We start from the raw sequence: 17,831 nt of genomic DNA, 5'->3' as shown, positions 1-17,831 counted from the left end.
CACACAGACACACACACAGACACACACGAAGCGCAGGAAGGAGGCGCAGTCCCGACGCACAGCAGGGTCTTTATTAAGGTGGGGCGGGCGGGGCGTTCAGGGCGCGTCCAGCACCAGCAGCTTGTGCATGTACGAGTTCAGCCAGTGGCGGCGCTCTAGGGCGGCCAGCAGCCGCGCGCGCTCCCGGAAGGCCGCATCGTCCGCCAGCGCCAGGCTCCGACGCGACTGGGGGGTGGCCAGACCCGCCCAAGCCCGGCTGGGGGTGTGGAGTCTGCCGGGAGATGGAAAGAGGCGGTTTCCATGTGTCCGGGCCCGTCGCCCGCCACCTGTCCTCCCCGCGGTCTAACTCGAAGCCCTGTTACTGCACCGTCTGTGGAGTGGCTCAGTCTCTGCCCCCTGTCTCTCGCTTTCTCTGTGTGGGTCTCCGTCTCTGTGTTCACCAGGTTCGGAGCCTCCTGAGTACAGAGACCGAGTCTGATGCACCTGTCCGGCCCCAGCGCCCTGCGCGCGCCTGGCACACACGTTGCTCAAGGAACAAACCCGTTCCTGCTTCGGCTCCTTTCAAGCCTCTCAAAGCCTTTCTCAGAATCCTTGTGTATCTCTTTGTCTTGCTGATTCCCTGTCCACCCCCCATCTCTGTCCTCTCTCTGGGTCTCTCTTCCCCCTTTCTGAGTCTCTGTTCCCCATTCTCTTTGGGTCTCTCCCCACCTCTCGGAGTCCCCACCTCTCCTGGGAGACCTGGATGTCCTACGTACCTGAAGACCCCCGCGGGAGGCAGGGCGGCTCCTGAGGCGGTGCGGTGGCCCCAGGACACAAGTAGCAGCAGCAGCAGCAGCAGCCGTGCCCGGGGGCTCCTGGATACCTGACGGGTCTCCATCACCTGTGGAGAGACAGGAAAGAGCTCAGTGAGGCCCGCGCCCTGGCCCAGAACCCCGACCCCACCATCCACCCACCCCCTGCAGCCCGTTTGCGGGGCCCCCTACCGCGCAGTGGGTTCCGGCAGCGAGGCTGGCAGCCCCCTTTTATCGCGTCCACAACCCCCGCAGCGGGCAGTGACGCAGACCAGGGGGCTGGGGGCGCCAGGTCACCCCCCCCACGGCTCATTAGGAGCCGCCAGCGATAATGAGGAGCCGGGGGTGGGGGCCCCCCCGCTGCCTTAGCGGCCACCCACTAATTGGGACCAGGAGCTGGGACCTGAAGAGAATTGGGAGGGGGAGAGACAGACAGAGAGAAGTGGACACAGGGGGTGTGTCAGAGGGATAAAAATAGAGACCAGCGGAAGGACCATCAGAGCAGAAGCCAGAGACACAGAGAGAGAAAGAGAGACAGGGGAAGCCTCAGAAGAGGGACTGATGGGGAGAAGCAGAGACACAGAGAGATGAAGTAACCGTGACAGGGGAGGACAAAGACAGATGACAGAGAAAAGGAAAGAGAGGAAGAAAGGGAGCAACAGGGGAAGAAAGAAGGGAAAAGGAAGGGAGAGAGAAAAGAGAGGGAAAGGGACCAAAAGAGCTAGCTAGAGATGGAGGAATGAGGGAAAGAGCACTCAGAAAGACAGGAAAGGGAAGGACAGCCAGCCTGGACAGAGGGCTCCAGAGATGAATCCAGACAGTGAGAAAACCAGAAAGAAAGAGTGAGAAATGGGGGGAGAGGGTTGGTAGGAGAAAGCAAAGGGTATGTGTGGGGGGGAGGGACGGTGAAGGCAGATATAGTGACAGGCAAAATCAGGAAAGTCTTAGAGACACTGCAAAGAGGGGAAAGAGACTGACGAGGACCCTGACTAAGTACCCTGAGAATGTGTCCAAGCCCTTCACGGGGAGGAACTTGGGGGTGTTGTGAAGATAAGGCCCAATGCCCCTAACACTGGCTCTTAAGAGGGTGCTGTCTACACAATGGAATGGTAGGCAAAGCTTGGGGAGTCTCAAAGGGCAGTAGGCTGGGACCCCTGGCTTCACAGGGAGGAGAGCTTGGTTGGGTCACATCCCTCCACCAAATGATCCAGTCCCTAACTCCCTTCTCCGCTCCAGAGACAATGTCCTTTATCTCTTTCCCTTTAAAAGTTCAAGCCTGTCGCTAGGCTCCCAGGATCCCCAGGGTGGGGGTCAGGTGCGTCACGTGCACCCCTGGGACCCTACCTCCTGCCGCCCTTCCCAGAGCCATTCTGCAGCATTCACTGATCTCTGCATTCAGCTCTGCTCACCTGTTGTTCTCTTGGACCCCACCGAGCAGGTAAGAGACCCCAAACCCCAAGTGACGCTGCCTCATTTGGGTGTACGCCCACCCCACCTCCACCTGACCACAGACCTAGGCGTCTCTGCCCCAGACCAGCCCCTGAGACCTTGAGATCCCAGCTCCATCCTGAATAAACAGAGACCTGAGTCCTGCCCCACAGCTCTCTCGTCCTGAAGGCTGAGGAATCCAGACCCTTATACACCTATCTCTGGAGGACAAAGACTGAGAGTCCCCAGTTTCCTTCTAACTCAGGACCCAAGCGTTCCAGACACCCATTTCCTTTCTCCCCTGTAATCCAGCCCCCCTCCAAGCTTTGCTCCCTCACTATTCTAGACATCTGAACCTTCAAGCCTCTCTTCTCTAAAGAATTAGGAATTTAGACCCGCATTCAGGGCCCTCCACCCTCCGGGAGCCCGGAGTCTGAACCCCCAGCAGCCTTCTGGACCAGGATCCAGGAGTCTCCCTCCTCCCGCAGTTACAGGCATTTAGGCCCCCTCCTCCCTCAAATCCAGGCGTTCAGGCCCCCACGCGTTCCTTCTGAGCCTCCTCTAATGTAAACAACTGTTGAGTCAAGGTGTCCCCAGGGCCCTTGGAGAGGAAGAAATCCCATGTTCCCCTCAGAGGTCTACACCCTTCGAAGCCGAAGTCAAGGAGGTCTGGGGGCTTGGAAAGGTGTGTTTCTTTCCCAATTTTCCTGGGACCCCTTAGGGAAACAGATAAGGAAATTTACTACGACTCCCAAGAAGCCCTGCGCCTCAGTCTCCCTTAGCTACGGCGGCTACCGCCTCACGGCCTTCAGGGAGTTGCAGGTGGCTTCTTTACCAGGCGCCTCGAGCTGGGCGGAGACGCGGTGTACGCGGAGACCAGTGGGCGTGGCCTCCGGAGTCGCCTCCCTGGCGACTTCTGGCTTTAACCCCTTCCTTCCCGCTCCCCCACTGCTACAGGTAAATCCCAGAGCTATGAAATCCTTCAGCCCGATCCTCTTGCTTCTCGTCTTTCTCTTCGCCTGGCAGGGTTCCAAGGCTGCCCCTTCGGCCTCACCGCCTGAGGGTTCCGACTTCTCGCGGATAGACCACCCCTCTCAGCCCTCCCCTCCTGCGTCTGAAAATTCCACTCTCAATGCGTCTACCCCAGAATCCCCCAGGACCCCTTATCCTGAGCCCTGCAAGACACCCCATGTGGTTTCCCCTGAGGCCTCCCCCCTTGAATTCACTGAGATCCCCAACACTGACCTCCGAGACAGCCCACACCCAGAGTCTCCTGAGGCCCCCAAACCTAACTCACTCATCACCTCAATATCAGAATCCCTGGACCCCCTCCAAATTAAACCCTCCAAAGTGACATATCCAGAACCTTCTGAGACCCCCAAACCTGACCCAACTGAAATTCCACACACAGAATCCCATGAGACCCCCAAACCTAATTCCTCCAAAACTTCACACCCAGAATTTCCTGAAACCCCAAACCCTGCCCCATACAAACTCCACACCAAGAATCCCCAGAGATTTCCAAACATAGCTCCACTGAAATCTCACATGCAGAAGCCCCTGAGACCCCAAATCCTGACCCCACCAAGACCTTTGACCCCAAATCTCCAGAGGCCCATGACCCTGACACCACTGAGACCCCAAATTCTGAATTCCTCCAGACACTCCATCTTGACCCTACCGAAACCCCCCACCCAGCATCTCATGTAGGCCACAATCCCAACCCCACTGAAATTCCCCAAACAGAATTCCCCACTCCCCCCTACCAAGACGCAACAGAGATCCTCCGAGCCTCCGATCCTGAGGTCTCCACTAGGCTTCCCCCAGAAACGCCTGCACCCTTCAAGGAAGAAGTTACTGCCCTAAACGAGCTGCCCCTGAATCCCAAATCAGAAACCCTCGCAGCCACCCAGCCCGACGCCCTTAAATTGCCCACCTCAGAATCTCCTGGGGCCGCTGATCTGAAAGTCCCTCAGAACTCTAGCCCTAAAGGGCCCGATGCCCTTCCTCCCTCAGCCCGGGCTGTGAGCTCCCCTGCTCCTCCAGGGCCCCCCAATCAGCCGGCCCCTGTCACTCCGCGGGCCCCCCAGCGGCGCAGCCGAGGTGAGAGAGTCAACGCTATCATCGTGGGGGAGCGAGTGACGGAGACTGGTGAGGGACTAGGACCCGGGCTCCTGGGTCTGAGGGAGAAGGCTGTAAGCCCCTCTTCGGAGGCTGAAGGGGGGAGGAGGCTGAGGTCTGGTACTGCGGGGTCTGAGGCAGGAGAGACTGGGGGCCGGGGCTCCCGGATCCCAGGGAGGAGGAGGGTGGGATCTGGCTTCCTGGGTCTGAGGGTGGAGGGGGCTAGGAGTTTACACTGCTGTTCCTGGGCCTCCTTCCTTCAGGCGTGACCCTTGGGGGGCGTCCCCGGGGCGAGGCAGGCGGGGCCCTGTGCCTATTCCTCGCCGGGACCGGGCTGCTTATTGGCATTTTCCAGCTCCTGTGGTGTCTCTACAGCCGGGAGGCTCGACACCGGCCCTTCGCACACCACCGGCTCCCGAACGACGGCGATGAACCGGGTGAGCAACCCCTGTAGCGTCCCGCTCCTTGAATGCCTGCACGTTTCCTTAACCTGGTTTCGCCTGGCACTTCAGGGCGCCCTACCTAACAGTACAGGTCCCCATCCAAGGCCAGTAGACGCCCTGAACCCTCCAGGGTCAGGTTCTGCCCCCCAGCCTTCTGAAATTTCACACACACATGTCCAGTTCCGCCCCCAGCCCAGCCGGGAGTTGCCGCACGCTCGGAGCCGCAGGTCCCTACAAGCCCCGCCCCTTCCCCCTCCAGGAGCGCGGCAGGCCCCGCCTCTGCGGCGTGGACGCCACGCCCCCTCGTCTATTCAGGAGTCCTTTAATTCGAAAACCCCGCTCCAATGGAAGGTCGGAATCCTCTTCCCCGTCTCCTCATTGGCCAGCGGCTCAGGAGAGGGGACAGGCCCCCTGTCAGCCTCTGGATGACCTCGTTCCTTTGTCCCCAGTTATGCATTTGCACGTCCCCAAGGACCCTTACAACCTCTACTTTTATGCGCCGTTCGTCTGGGTCCCTTCACACATCGCTACCAAGCAGCCATTGCCCACCCCCCCACTGCCACCCAAGCTGCCTCTGCCGCCCCGCGGGGGCCGCCCCCGGCGCCTGGAACCTCTCTCCCCCTCCACGCTCCCCAACAACTTCGAGTGAGCACCTCAAGACCTGCACCTTCCCCAGACGGAGGAAGGACCCAGAGATCCTGTCCTCCTGGCCCGCTTTGCTACATAGGGGTCCTCTCGGATAGAGGGTCCTACACGCAGAGATGCTTTAGATGTCAGCGGAGAACATATTCTGAGGACGAATAAATCACGTGTTCCCACAGCGAGACAACTCCTCTGGCCTAAGTCCTGGGGGAGGAGAGAGGCTGGGGTCCTAGGATCCCCGATGTGAGGAGGGAGGAGGCTGGGGGCCTGGACTCCTGGGTCTCAGGGAGAAGCATGTTGGGGACTCCCAAGGCCAATGACGACTGGGTGTATACACCAAGGCATTTTATTGGGAGAGGGGCAGGGCAGGATTTACCATCACAGAGACAGAGACACAAAGACACAACCCTGCCCCGGGGAAAAGCGCCCCTTTTCCCCAGACCCATTCCCTTTCCTGGGATTCTGTGACTTCTCCTATATATGTTCCCCAAATTCTAAGCCGAATAGGGGAACCTGAGAGGGGAAGGATCCCAGATTTGGAGTCATTTAGCCCCTGAGGGAGACAACAAATGGCCACTGAGAAAATGAGGGCAGTTTGAAACCACCCAGAAGAATAAAGTGCAAGGAATTGGGGGGAAGAGGAGCATCTTGAAACCACCATGGGAAAGTTCAATGCCGGTGACTTCAAACCATTGAGTTGATGGACTTGAGCAGCCACTATTTAGACCTGAAAACCATGTCAAAAAAAGTGCATGGGAGTGAAGAGAGGCATATTGTTAAAACTGCCATTTTGGTTGTTTCCCTAGGTATTGTGCTAAGCTAGGGAGAAGGTCTTGGGGAATTTGGTGCTTCAGCAGAATATGCTGGTGGAGGGAGGGGTGAAGAGGTGTGGGGGGTGCTTGAAACTGCCATTTCCCTTCAGAAACGCTGGTGAGAATCAATCCCTAGTATGGCAGGGATGGGTGATTAGGTAAACCAACTTGGAAAATGCAGAAAAGAGTTGGGAGAGATTTGAAACTTCTAGAGGAAGACCTTGAATTTTTCTGAAAGGGGAGGGGGGGCTGAGTAATCTCAGGGCTTCTTGGCCTGAGAGTCCCTGGGGTTCAAGGAAAGGGGGAGGTGCCCAAAACCACAAGAGAGAGTAAGAGATTGGACTGTCCATTCAAATAAAGCCCTGAAAGGAGAGATTTGAAACCACTGAGGCAGAAAAAGTGGAGAAGGGAACCTTTAGGGGAATTTGGGTATCCTTGAAACTACCAGTCTGCAGCTTCACTACCCCTGAGAGGCAATTGGGAGGGGAAGAGGATTTGACAGCACTGGGAACAAGGGAGAGTGCTTCTTAGGCCTGAGGCAGGACAGAGAGGACTGGGGTTCCTTGACACTGTCACTCAGGCCAGAGATGTGTGGAATGGAGGTCCTGGAAACTGCCATCCAGTGGGAGGCACATGGTCAGTAGTCCCGGACAGGGGGTGGGGGTCTTGGGGGTTGAACTGTGCTGTGTGTAGCTCCATAGGAGGGAGGGGGAGCAGGGGGTGCCCCGGGGGGCTCAGCCTCATCCTCCATTTCGCTTTCGTCACTGCCAGCCAGCTGGTCGTGGCCAACAAAGCCACATTTCTCTTCGCTCATCTCCTCAGGCTCCGCCCACGGCTGCTTCTCTCCGGAAGCGAAGACCCCGTAGAAGATAACTCCTCCGTAGTGCACCAGGGAGGCAATGAGGAACACATACTGCCACTCCTCCCGAGTCTGGGGCGGGGACAACGGGGAGGTGAAGTCAGAGGACGGAGAAACAGGAGGTGGAGAGAGAACCTGAGTGTGTGTGTGTGGGGGGGGCGGAGGCCCAGAGAAAGGGAGACCGAGATGCAGAAAGAGGCTGAAAGAGACCCAGAGAGGGCAGGGATGGAGCCCAGGGAGGGCGGCGCGCGTCAGGAAGGTAATATACACAAATTCGGAGGGCAAGTGGGGCAGGGCCCGCGCACGGACCTTGTGCTTAGTCATGGCACCCACGATGATGGGGCACACCATGCCGGACAGCGTGCCCACGCCGTTGGAGATGCCCATGAGGATGCTGGCGTAGCGCGGGGCGATGTCCAGGTGGTTCACGTTGAACCCTGGCAAGGCGAGCCGGGAGACGTCACAGCCGATTCTCGCTCGAGGGCCTCCTCCCCGACCCCTACCTCCCCCCTCCCCGCCGTTCTGCTCTTTTGCGAGGCTGGGAGGTCCCCTTCCCGAGCCAGGAAGTTCCCCGCAGAGGTGAGCAGAGTTCCCCCAAGGGGCGGATCGGCGGTTCTCACCAGAGATGGCGAAGCCGCTGAAGCCCACTGCGAGGACCAGGAAGGAGATGGCCACGCCCTTGGAGTGCGAGTAGCCGACCACCAGCAGCAGCGTGGCTTCCATGCCAAAGCCTACAGAGAGCCGCTTATCTGAGCGCAGGCCGCCCCACGCCTCTCCGGACCCGTTCCCGCCGCAGCCGACCCCCATTCGCCCCAGTCTGGGCACTTCCACGCCTGTCCCTGGCTTTGTTCCCCATTCTGTCCGCGCCCGCCCTAACCGAGCCCTCACCTCCCCAAAGCCTGGCGCTGGACCACGCCGCGCACAGGCTCGCCGCCCCGCCCCGGCCCTCCGTGGCCCCACCCACTGACTAGGCCACGCCCAGAAGACGCAGGGTCCAGGCCCCACCCAGGCACCTTCTCACCTTCCCTCTCCGTCCCTGTTCGTTACACTCAGACCTTTGTCTCTCCAGGTCCCCCCTCTTCATCACCCAGTTCCCATCCTACTCTGGCCAGCCTCGTATAGACCCCGTCCTTCCAGACCCAGCGTGATCTGGCCTTTGCTCCACCTGGACAGCCATACCCACCTTGCCCTTCTACCCCTCGGCCCCTGAGGCTGCCACCTGGCATTCTGTTCCAGCCAAGTCTGGTGTCACCCTGGCTCAGCCTTTCTGGACGCGCCCCTGGGCACGCCCTCCGACCTCTGACCCTTCCCCAGAGTCCGGCCCCCTAGATCTGCCCCTCCCAGGCTGTCCCAGACCAGATCCAGGCCCCGCCCCACTCACCCCCACAGTTCATCAACTTGCGCACGTTGGTGGTGGACATGATACGGCGGCTCCTGAGGAAGTCGGCGATCTGGCCTCCAATGGGCACGATGATCGTCATGACCAGGTGAGGCAGCGCTGACACCAGGCCCACCTGCGCCAGCGGGCGGACAGGGAGGGGGCTCAGGGGCCACGTGTCCGGGGTGTCTACGGCTCAGGTACCACTGGCTCCTCCCTGTGCCCCGATCCAACCCCTTGGGATCCAGGTCCCTCTCCTTCCCCCCTCAACCCCCGCCGCTCCCTCAGCACCCTCCCTTCTGGGCCCAACCTTGCTGATCTCAAAGCCGAACACTTCTTCGAAGTAGGCGGGCTGGGAGATAAGAAGCAAGTAGAACGTCCAACTGCGGCAGAAGTTAGCCACGATAATGGCGTAAACCGGCATGGACGTGAAGAAGCGCCGCCAGGGTGTGTTAAACTTCTGTGGTGGGCGAGAGGAGGGACGGCTAAGACAGGGAGCAGGGCTGGGCGCTCTCCGTGTCCCTATAGGGATCCTACTATAGTCCCGCAGAGACCCAGGTTTCCCGATCTCACTAAAACCTCCAAGGACGCAGGGTCGCCAGCCTGACCACGTCCCCGTGGGAACGTTGGCATCCTAGCCTCACAGTAACACTTCACGGATGCAGAGGTCCCGACTCTACAGTGGCCCTCAGGTTGGCAGGTGTCCGGAGCCCACGATGACCTTCGGAGACTCATAAATGTGGACCCAAGAGTCTCTTTCCATCCAATTACGCCCCCTAATTCTAGCCTCACCCACCCCAAGGTCTAAGCAAAACCTCACATTCTAATCCGCCTCTGCAGGTTTAACCACGCCCATCGCTGGTTCCGCCCACCTCGCCCCCGGGCCCTGCTCTCAGCACCTGCTAATGCCGTTCTCTCCGGGCTTTAACCCCGCCTCATAGGTTCTAGCTCCATCCACCTTGCGTTCCCGTCAAGTCTCCTCTAAATGTCTATGGAAACCCACCAAGATCTACATGCAGTGCGGGTTCAAAGCCCATTTTTCTCCCGCGTCCCTGCCTCGATATCTCTCCTCTCCCCACCACGCCCTCGCCCCGCAGGTTTGGGCCCGGACCGTGACGGGGTTCATGAGTTTGGCGCTCTCGCCGATGGCGTCCTCGATGTACTTGCGCTCCTCCTCGGAAATGCTAGGGTGCAGCGCCGGGGACTCGTAGGAGACGAGCAGCCAGAACAGGTACCAGAATATCCCGAAGCTGCCTAGGGGGTTCAGGAGGGGGATGGAAGCGAGGTGATGACCGGCCTCGCTCTGCCCCAGCGCCACCCGGACCCAGGCGTCCGGGCCCCTCACCGTAGACGTAGAACACAGAGCTCCATCCTGAGTACTGCACCAGGACCCCGGCGAGAGGCATCGCGACCACTGCCCCAGCATAGGAACCTATGGGGGATGATACAGGATGGAGAAGAGTCCCATTCTCCCTCAAATGCAATAGAGCGGGTTCCCAGCCCCCACCTTTCTGGGACACAGATGTACAAGCCACAGCCCCTCCTCCCTCAGATACTCCAGTCTGGGTCACCAGCCCCCTCCTCTCTCAGACTCGGGAGTCCAAGCCCTCATTCCCCTCCTTCCTCAGACCTAAGAGTCCATACTCCAGCCCCCTACGTCCTCAGACCCACAAGGCTGGATCCCAGCCCCTTCCTCTCACCGCAAAAGGCTGTTGTTGCCAGGCGACTCCGCTCTAAGGGCGGGGCCCATTTGCTCCAGATCCCGTGGCAGGCGGGGTACGTGACCCCCTAGGGAGGAGAAAGCGAAAGTCAACGAGAAGAGGCGGGGCTAGAACGGCGGCGGGGGTCATAGGGGGCGGAGCTTTACCTCTACCAACCCCTGCAGGATCCTCACGAAGATGACACAGCCATAGTGGACACGGGCAGCCGAGGGGATCAACATGTTTAGAGTGGAGGTAGCCACAATAGCAAAGCCAAAAACCCTGATAGGAAGAGTTCGTGGTCCGAGGAAAGAGTCCAGCTATCCCGCCATACCTAGAATTCTGCCCTTTCCTCCCACAGCAGGCGGTGCCCTGTGCCCCCAGAACGCCAGGCCCCACCTTCTCTGTGACCCCCACCTTCCACAATCACAAGCCCCGCCTTTCTCTAGGACCCCGGTCCAGAACCCAGCCTCCTCCCATTTTCCCGGAGTCAGCCCCCAAATAAAAGGCCAAACCCTCTAAGTCCACCCACACGCTGCCGCCCACTTTGAGACCCCACCCCATACCTGTTGGCTGCGAATTTTTGGCAAATAAATCCTCCAGGAATCTGGGTGACAATGTAGCCCCAGAAAAAGGAGCCGTGTATGAGGCCAACAGTCTCTGGATCCCAGCCGAACTGAGCTTTCTGTGGGCCAAAAGTCACATCAAACCAGCATCTCTGCCCCAGGTTCTGCTCCTCCACCAATCAGCACCCACAGACAGTCCCTCATCCAATCAGCAACAAGGATCCTCTCTCGCCTTCAAAACACCTGCCAATCAGAGCTCGTGCCACCTACCCCAACTCTGCTCCTCCATGTTGCTAGGACCGCACTACCTTAGCAGTGGGGCCTGTTGCTGCCTAGAAGCCTAGCTCTGCCTGCTTCCCTGTCTCAGGGTCCCTTCTCTGAATGTCTAGGGGCCCATATATGGGGATGGGGATTCTTTCTCCACTTTTAACCAATGTGCAAACCGTTTGCTGATTGGCCAGGATGGGGTCTAGGCAGGGACAAGAAGTAGCCAAAGGGTCGGGCCTGATTGGAAGGGAACAAGGGGCGGGTAGGCCACAGCCCACACCAGCAATTTTTTTCTGAGGCGGGGTCATGGCCTATACCGAAATTAAAATAGGGAGAAAGTCTGAAATGAGGCGGGGCTTTAGGTAAAAACCAGAGCAGATGGGGGAGGGATTTAAGCAACGGTGGAACTTCAGAAAATCCAGAATCAAAATTCACGATGGAGCCTGAGTTGCGCCTTGGATTAAGGTGCAACACTGGAACAGTCGTGGGACGCAGGTGGAGTAAAGTTGCTAGGAGGCCCAAAATGGAGCAGGGGCAACACATAGGGAACCTAAGGATGCGCAGTCTGCATTTTGAAATCAGAGACCTGAAACAAATGGGGGCGGGGCTTCGTTTAGATAGGGGCGGGGCTTAGGAAGGGAAGAGCCCCGGGATGAGATGGAGCTGAGGGGGCAGCACACATGGGCGGGGCTACTCAGGCTGTGGTGTGGAAGGGGCGTGGTGTGGGCTGGTGTGACGTCATCAGAGGGCGTGGGCAGTGTTATCAGCAGCCTGAGGTAGCGCCCGCCCTGAGCTACCTGCACCACCACGTGGCCCCCGCGGCGGGTCGTGCTGTTGTTGACCATGGAGACAATGGCCACGCCCAGGTTGCAGCGGATGCCGAAGCTGATGCAGAAGCCCAGGCCGCTCATAATGGCGATAATGTAGCGGCGAGGGAGACCAAAGCAGGTGCAATCCACGACCGGCGGGTCCCGGGTCTGCGTCGTCACCGGGCGCCCATCAGCACTCAGCTCCAGCGTCTCTGCACCTTCCTGCCGCTTCTCCAGAAGACTGAGAGGCAGCAAGGGTCAGACTCGGACGTCCAGTCCCCAGCCCCCTCCTCCCCATGACACAACAGTCCAGGGCAAAATCTGTTTTTCAAGACCCGGGATTCTAAGCCCACACTCCCTCTTTCCCCAGGAGTCCAGCCCCTGACTCCCTTCTCCGCCTCTGGATCCAGGAATCTGGACCCCGGTCTCAATCTCCCTCAGATGAGGAATTTGCACCCCCAGGCCCTTCCTCCCTCAGACTAGAGTGGGGAACTCCTCAGTTCCCTTCTCCCCCAGCCTTGTCACCTCTTGACTCAGCTGTTTTAGACCCAGGCTACCCTTTGCAATCCAAAACCCTGTGACCCCAGCCCTCCCGGCCAAGGTCCAGAGACACTCTCCAGCCCCCTCTTCCAGATATGAGCCTATTTGAGGAAGCAAAAGGAGCTGAGGAGATGCTTCAGCAAAGGTGTCAAAAGAACAGATGCTTCTCAGCCACGTCTTCTATATATGCGGTCCCCCCTCCTCCCCTGCCCCCTGTGGCATGCCCTTCCCTGCTTCCAGGCACCAGGTGTGGGCCTGACATCCAGCTGACTCCATTCAGCCACCGGAAGCCCATTCCCAGGGGTTGGGGGTGCAGAGATGTCCAGGGCACTGGAATCCACAGCCCAGATGGATATCCCTGGAGAACCTTGAGTTCAGGCTGTCAGCCTAGGGGGTAGGGAGGAGGAGTGGTGGGAGGTGTCCTGGCAAGGGACAGATGGCCCTGGTAGGGGGATTGGCTCAGTCCCCAGCAAGGCTCTCGCCCCCGCCTGTTCTGGATCCAGGATTGAGTCTGTGATGATGAATAGGGTACTTGGAGGGCCACCTCAAATCCAGAGAGAGGCTGCAGGGAGAAAGAGGTGCCCTGAGACAAGTGTGGAAAGATTCAAAAGGAGGGCTACAGAGACCGGGTGGAGAGTGCAGAGGCTGAGAGAAAGGGGTCAGAGACACAGAGGAAGGAGAGAGACCCAGAGAGAAGGGGACAGATATCCAGAGAGAGAGAGGCAGACATCCAGTCAAGAAGAGAATAAGACAGGGGCAGAGACCCTGAGAGAAGGTGAGGGACAGCACAAAGACCCTGAGAAGGATAGGGACAGAAACCCAGAGAGGGACCCAAAGTCAGGTAGGGACAGAAACCCAGGAGAGAGAACATAGAGGCAGAGACCCAGAACGCTGAGAGAAAGATGGAGAGATTAGGAGCGTGAGGAGAGACAGACTAGGGATATGATTTGTGAGGTGCGGCCCCTCTCCGAGGCGGGTAGGCAGCCAGGGGATCGGGCTGGATCCCAGGAAAGGGCTAGAACAGATGGAGGCGAGGGAGACTGGGACGGGGGAGGAAAGAACAGCCAGACGGTCTGGGAGGAGGCGGGTGGAAGAGATGAGAACAGCAGCCCTCCCCATCCTAGAACTTAAGGAAGTGGAGGAGGGGGTTAAGAAACGGGGGGTTAGGTGGAGAAAGGGACAGGGGAGCTGACAGAACCTGGGGGGATGCGGAATGAGACCCTGGGCAGAGAGCCGGAGAGAAGGGAATGGAAGCCCCCAGAACGAATGGCACAGGGTGGTAGGGACTGCCCCCATCAGAACAGGCCAGCCAATGAGATTAGAATTTGACCCAGGTTGCTCTCACATGCTATTTGACCCTGAAACTCAAGATATGATTGCAGCCCCTGAAATGTGATATTCATTGTTAATGGATCTGAGATCAAGGTTTTCTAAACCGAGGGAGGCAGTCTCAGTATTCCATACCTATAAAATGGGAGCAAGAGTAGAATGTGAGGTTACAAAGAGGGAACTTCCAGGTGATATCATCATTTCAGAAGAAGAGAACCAGGGATGCAGAGATGAAGGTGGCCCCAATACTTCCCAGATGACAAAAACAGAGAGGGGAGACCCTGGAGGGGGTCCCTTTCCCTCTCTGGATGCCTGGAACTCAGGTCTAGGGACTTGGTGGTGGGGAAAAGCAGCTCTTAGGAGGCAGGTAACCAAAATGAAGACGGTGTCTCAACCTCCCTCTCTGGGTCTCTGCCTCTGCTTCTGGCAGATTCTCAGTCCACTCCCCTCTCCCCCGTCCCAGGTCTCTGTCCTCTTATATCCCTTTGGTTCTCCCTTATCTTCCTATTGTACAACTGAGGAAACTGAGGCTCAGGAAGCGGAGGTACCATGTCCAAGGTCACACACAAGAGTAGCAATGGGGCCTGATCACTTCCTGGCCCTCAGCATCACCCCTCCCAAGGGCTGGCTCTCAGAAAGGAGGTGTTTTGGCTCCTGTCTCTCCTGTATTCCCCTTCCCCCCCTTGTCCTTGTCCCAAGTCACCTGGGTTACCCTGTGTTTACTGGTCTGAGGGAGTTTTCCACCCACTCCAGCATCACTCATCTCGAGGAATTCTGCAGCCTCCATCCCAGACTTGGTAGGGAGACTGACCTGGGTTCGAATGATGCCATCTTTACTCAGCCATTGTTTCCCCCCCCTTTTTCCAACTGTGCCTCAGTTTCCCCAGCTTTGTCTAGAGGATTAAAAGGAATCGGGGTGTTGTGTCCAATACAGGGCATTCCCCCCGTCTCGCCAACCATCAAAGTGAATCCCAGGATTCAGATGCTCTTCTGGGCTCAAACTCCTTGGTGACTGTCCTGGTGGGAGCCCTGAACTCTGGGGTCTCTAGGGGCTCAGAAGGCAGCTCAGAGAGGTGACGGTAAAGCAGAGACAGATGGAGAGAAACCCAAACACAGAGAAGCTGAGAAACGGAGACTGAGGGAGAGGGCCTGAGAAACACATCCCTCCCGCTGCCGTATCCCTTCCCAGACCCTCCACCAGCACGTCTCTCCCTCTCCTGACTTCACACTGATGTATTTTGAGCAACTCGTGAAAGGAGGTGAGAAAAAGGGTGGGGAGGGGCTGGAGGATTAGGAAAAGAAGGGGTGAGGTTATCTCATCTCCCCACCCCGCTCCCGTCACTGTGCCATCCTCCTACCCCCTCCCTTCTGTCCAGCCTTTTTCCCATCTCTCACGTTACTGGAGGGTGGGGTAACTTTGGAGCTAGGAGGTGATCTGCAGCAAGCAGGACTAGTGTTAGACTTAGAGAAGGACTTGCATGGTCTAGTGAGCTGGTCAATCAAAGATGGGATCAGAACTGTAGACCAAGGGGACCCAAGGGTCTGAGGGGATGGCTGCGGGGGCATGGTGCTGATGAGGCCATCTCCTCCCAGCACTGTGGCCAGATATTTTTAGGCTTCTCCGCAGCTGAGTAATTTCTCTGACTTGGAGCCAGGGCTGGGGTTGGGGGTGAGAGACTCGGGAGAGGTGTCCAGACTGCTCTGGGGACACCCAGGTCACTGGGGTCATCTCCTTGGCTGGAAGGAAGTCCCTCTGAGCTCTAGCCTGTACCCTTTGGGAAGTCTGTCCTAACCCCAGGAGCCTAATTTTTGGCCGGCAACTCCCTTCTCCACTAGAGACCCAGCATACCCTGGCTTCTTCCTCCCAGCTTAACTCTTCTCAAGGACAAAGACCAATGGGCCCCAATCCGATTTAGCTTCAGATTAAACTCTCTGAGAGATGGAAACTGACAAACACACAGAGATGGAGAGACCCGGGGTGGAGGAATAAAAACCCAGAGAGAGGGTCAGGGACCCAAAGGAGAGGGTCAGAGACCCTAGGGCAGGGAGTTGGGGGACAGAGATTCAGAGAGACAGCGACAAAGACCTAGACAGAGGGGTTGTAGAGAGCTAGTGAGAGCAATGGGACAGAGAGTGGGACAGAGACTCAGAGATAAAGGGGAAACAGAGACCTAGAGCTTCTCTCTAGGAAGCTCTCTAGGAAGAGATCTCAAGAGAGGAGGCAGAGAGAAGATAACGTGAACGGAGAACCAGAAGCGGGGGACGGAGTCAGAGACCCAAACGAGGGGGATATATAATCCCAGAAAAAAAGAGCGGAGCCTGGGATGGGGTGGGGCGCAGCAGAATGATGGATGAGACAAGACTAGGGAGAGCGGCGCCGTCGGAGACTGAGGGAGAAAACTGGACAGATGGATGCCCCCCCACCCATGAGTATAGCCTGTCTAGCTGTCCGTCTGCGCCCAGGTGGGAATGAGCGTCCTCCTCGGACCCTAGCGCTCTTCCCCGCCCAGGGCCCCCACCGTGCTCACCGGTGCAGCCTCCCGAGGGCACGACCCGCCAGCTTCCGAAACTCCTCCTGGCGGAACTCCATGGTGGCTGCCCCTGCTGCTGGTCCCTCCCCCCCCCGCCGATCCCCCCGCCCGCGGGCCCGGGCGGCCGCGTCCGGGTACCCGGGGTCCGCCCCGGCCCGGCCGGCCCCGCAGCTCCGCTCGGGGGGAAGGAGGCTGCGAGTGCGGGCTGTCTGGGGGCTGTCACTGGACTCAGCGTCGGGGGTGGGGTGGGGCAAGGAGAGGCCCCGCCCATCCGTGCTAGGCCCCGCCCCTTGTATTCTAGTCCCGCCCACCTTTCGCAGCCCCCCATCCCGGTTCTTGCCCCGCCCTTCCACTCCAAGACCACGCCTCTGGGTTCTGAACTCACTTGTCTGGGTCGCATCGTCCCCAGTTCTGTCCCTTCCCGGAGTTACTCCCCCCTCTTTATCCCCCACCAGCTCCTTCTACCCAGGATTTTCTCTCCTCCCGAGTTCTTTCCCATCTGAGATTTGCTCCCCCCAATTCAGTTCCCCCTAATTTCGTCCCCGCATTTTCATCCCCTACAGTTTCATCTTCCTCTGAATTTCCTTTGCGTTTCATCCTCCCAGCCGTATCCCTCCGAATTTCTGTGCCCTCCAGCTCCACATCCTGCCCAGCGCCCTCCATCCCCAGGCCGCCACATCCTCAGTTCCAACTTTCTCATTCAGAGGGTTCTTTTCTCATTCTTGGAATTCCTTCCCCCTCCCTAGATTCCAACCCCCATTTCGATACACGCATTGTCCCTTCTAGTTCTTCCCCATCCAGTTTCTTCGCCCTTGACTCCCATCCACCTGTTTCCATTTTCCCCTTTTGAATTTCATGTCCCTCCAGTTCATTTTCCCCTCTAGGCGCATCCCCCCTTCCAGTTCCTTCATTTCCGATTTCCTTCCCATCTGAGTTCATCCCTTATATTATACTCCCCTCACCCCCAGTTGCTGGTCATTATTCCCTCCCTAGCCTCGGATCTATCTCCGCCCTTTGAGTTCTCTCCCCACCCTGAGTTCTGTCCCCACCTCTTGAATTGTGTCCCCTTGGATATTTCTTTACCCCTGAGTTCTGTCCCCTCTCCTGGGATCTGTCCCTGCTTTGATTTTTGCCCACACCCCCTGGAATCGGCAGGCACCAGGAATACGTCCGTGAGTTCTGTCCCCAGCTACTGAGTCCTCTCTCCGCACCTGAGTTCTGCCCCACCCCTTGGGATCTTTCCCCGCCCCGCCCGGGATCTGTCCCCGCCCCCTGATTTCTTACTCCACCCCTGAATTCCAGCCCCGCCCCTCTGGGGTTGAACCTCGACCTGTTTCCAGCCCGCTGACAGGTCCTGCCCCGCTCCTTTCGCCGCCAGCCCCTCTCTCCGACGCCAGATCCAGGCCCCAGGAGGGTGCTCCTTTCCTCACTGCCTCCCTGGGTCTGGCCAAAAATACATTTGGGATTAAATTTTCATGATGTGGCACAGGTCCGTGAGGGAGTGGGAGGGAGCGGCGGGCGGGCGCCACGGAAGGGGTGGTCCGGCAGCCGCTGCCCGCCGCAGCCTCTAGCTTTGTCTCGCTGGGCCTCTGGGTGTCACAATTTTGCCTATGTT

At 58.4% G+C, this 17,831-nt stretch overlaps 3 protein-coding genes across 3 annotated transcripts; 1 reads left to right on the top strand and 2 right to left on the bottom strand.

Annotated features, from left to right (window-relative positions):
* Positions 1 to 50: 50 nt before the first annotated feature.
* Positions 51 to 17,641, bottom strand: PTH2 (parathyroid hormone 2). Its single transcript, XM_059046156.2, has 3 exons — positions 17,547 to 17,641; positions 756 to 880; positions 51 to 271 (listed from the first exon to the last, which is right to left on the bottom strand). The coding sequence occupies exons 2-3, from the start codon at positions 875 to 877 to the stop codon at positions 97 to 99; spliced, it is 297 nt and encodes a 98-aa protein (XP_058902139.1). The 5' UTR covers positions 878 to 880; positions 17,547 to 17,641; the 3' UTR covers positions 51 to 96.
* On the top strand, positions 3,192 to 5,432 carry GFY (golgi associated olfactory signaling regulator). Its single transcript, XM_059045622.1, is given in 4 exon segments — positions 3,192 to 3,702; positions 3,705 to 4,370; positions 4,604 to 4,777; positions 5,233 to 5,432. Coding segments are annotated over 4 exon segments (1,551 nt in total).
* SLC17A7 (solute carrier family 17 member 7) lies at positions 5,754 to 16,401 on the bottom strand. The gene is made up of 12 exons (XM_059046141.2): positions 16,214 to 16,401; positions 11,805 to 12,057; positions 10,741 to 10,859; positions 10,342 to 10,456; positions 10,175 to 10,262; positions 9,820 to 9,906; positions 9,586 to 9,728; positions 8,785 to 8,934; positions 8,478 to 8,610; positions 7,717 to 7,827; positions 7,406 to 7,533; positions 5,754 to 7,168 (listed from the first exon to the last, which is right to left on the bottom strand). The coding sequence occupies exons 1-12, from the start codon at positions 16,273 to 16,275 to the stop codon at positions 6,875 to 6,877; spliced, it is 1,683 nt and encodes a 560-aa protein (XP_058902124.1). The 5' UTR covers positions 16,276 to 16,401; the 3' UTR covers positions 5,754 to 6,874.
* Positions 17,642 to 17,831: the final 190 nt, after the last annotated feature.

The sequence above is a fragment of the Kogia breviceps genome, chromosome 18 (genome assembly GCF_026419965.1).
Source record: "Kogia breviceps isolate mKogBre1 chromosome 18, mKogBre1 haplotype 1, whole genome shotgun sequence".
Lineage (NCBI taxonomy): Eukaryota > Metazoa > Chordata > Mammalia > Artiodactyla > Physeteridae > Kogia > Kogia breviceps.
Note: the sequence above shows the minus strand (reverse complement) of the source record. Positions and strands in the feature narration are given on the sequence as shown.

Bases quoted from the DNA above. Each gene is read 5' to 3' on its own strand.
- SLC17A7 (XM_059046141.2), bottom strand. From the start codon at position 16,275: ATGGAGTTCCGCCAGGAGGAGTTTCGGAAGCTGGCGGGTCGTGCCCTC. The intron at 10,860-11,804 runs GTAGCTCAGGGC...TTTGGCCCACAG, and splicing joins GGGGCCACGTGGTGGTGCAG to AAAGCTCAGTTCGGCTGGGA. The intron at 7,828-8,477 runs GTGAGTGGGGCG...GGCTCTCTGTAG, and splicing joins CAAGTTGATGAACTGTGGGG to GCTTTGGCATGGAAGCCACG.
- PTH2 (XM_059046156.2), bottom strand. From the start codon at position 877: ATGGAGACCCGTCAGGTATCCAGGAGCCCCCGGGCACGGCTGCTGCTG. The intron at 272-755 runs GTACGTAGGACA...ATCTCCCGGCAG, and splicing joins CCTCCCGCGGGGGTCTTCAG to ACTCCACACCCCCAGCCGGG.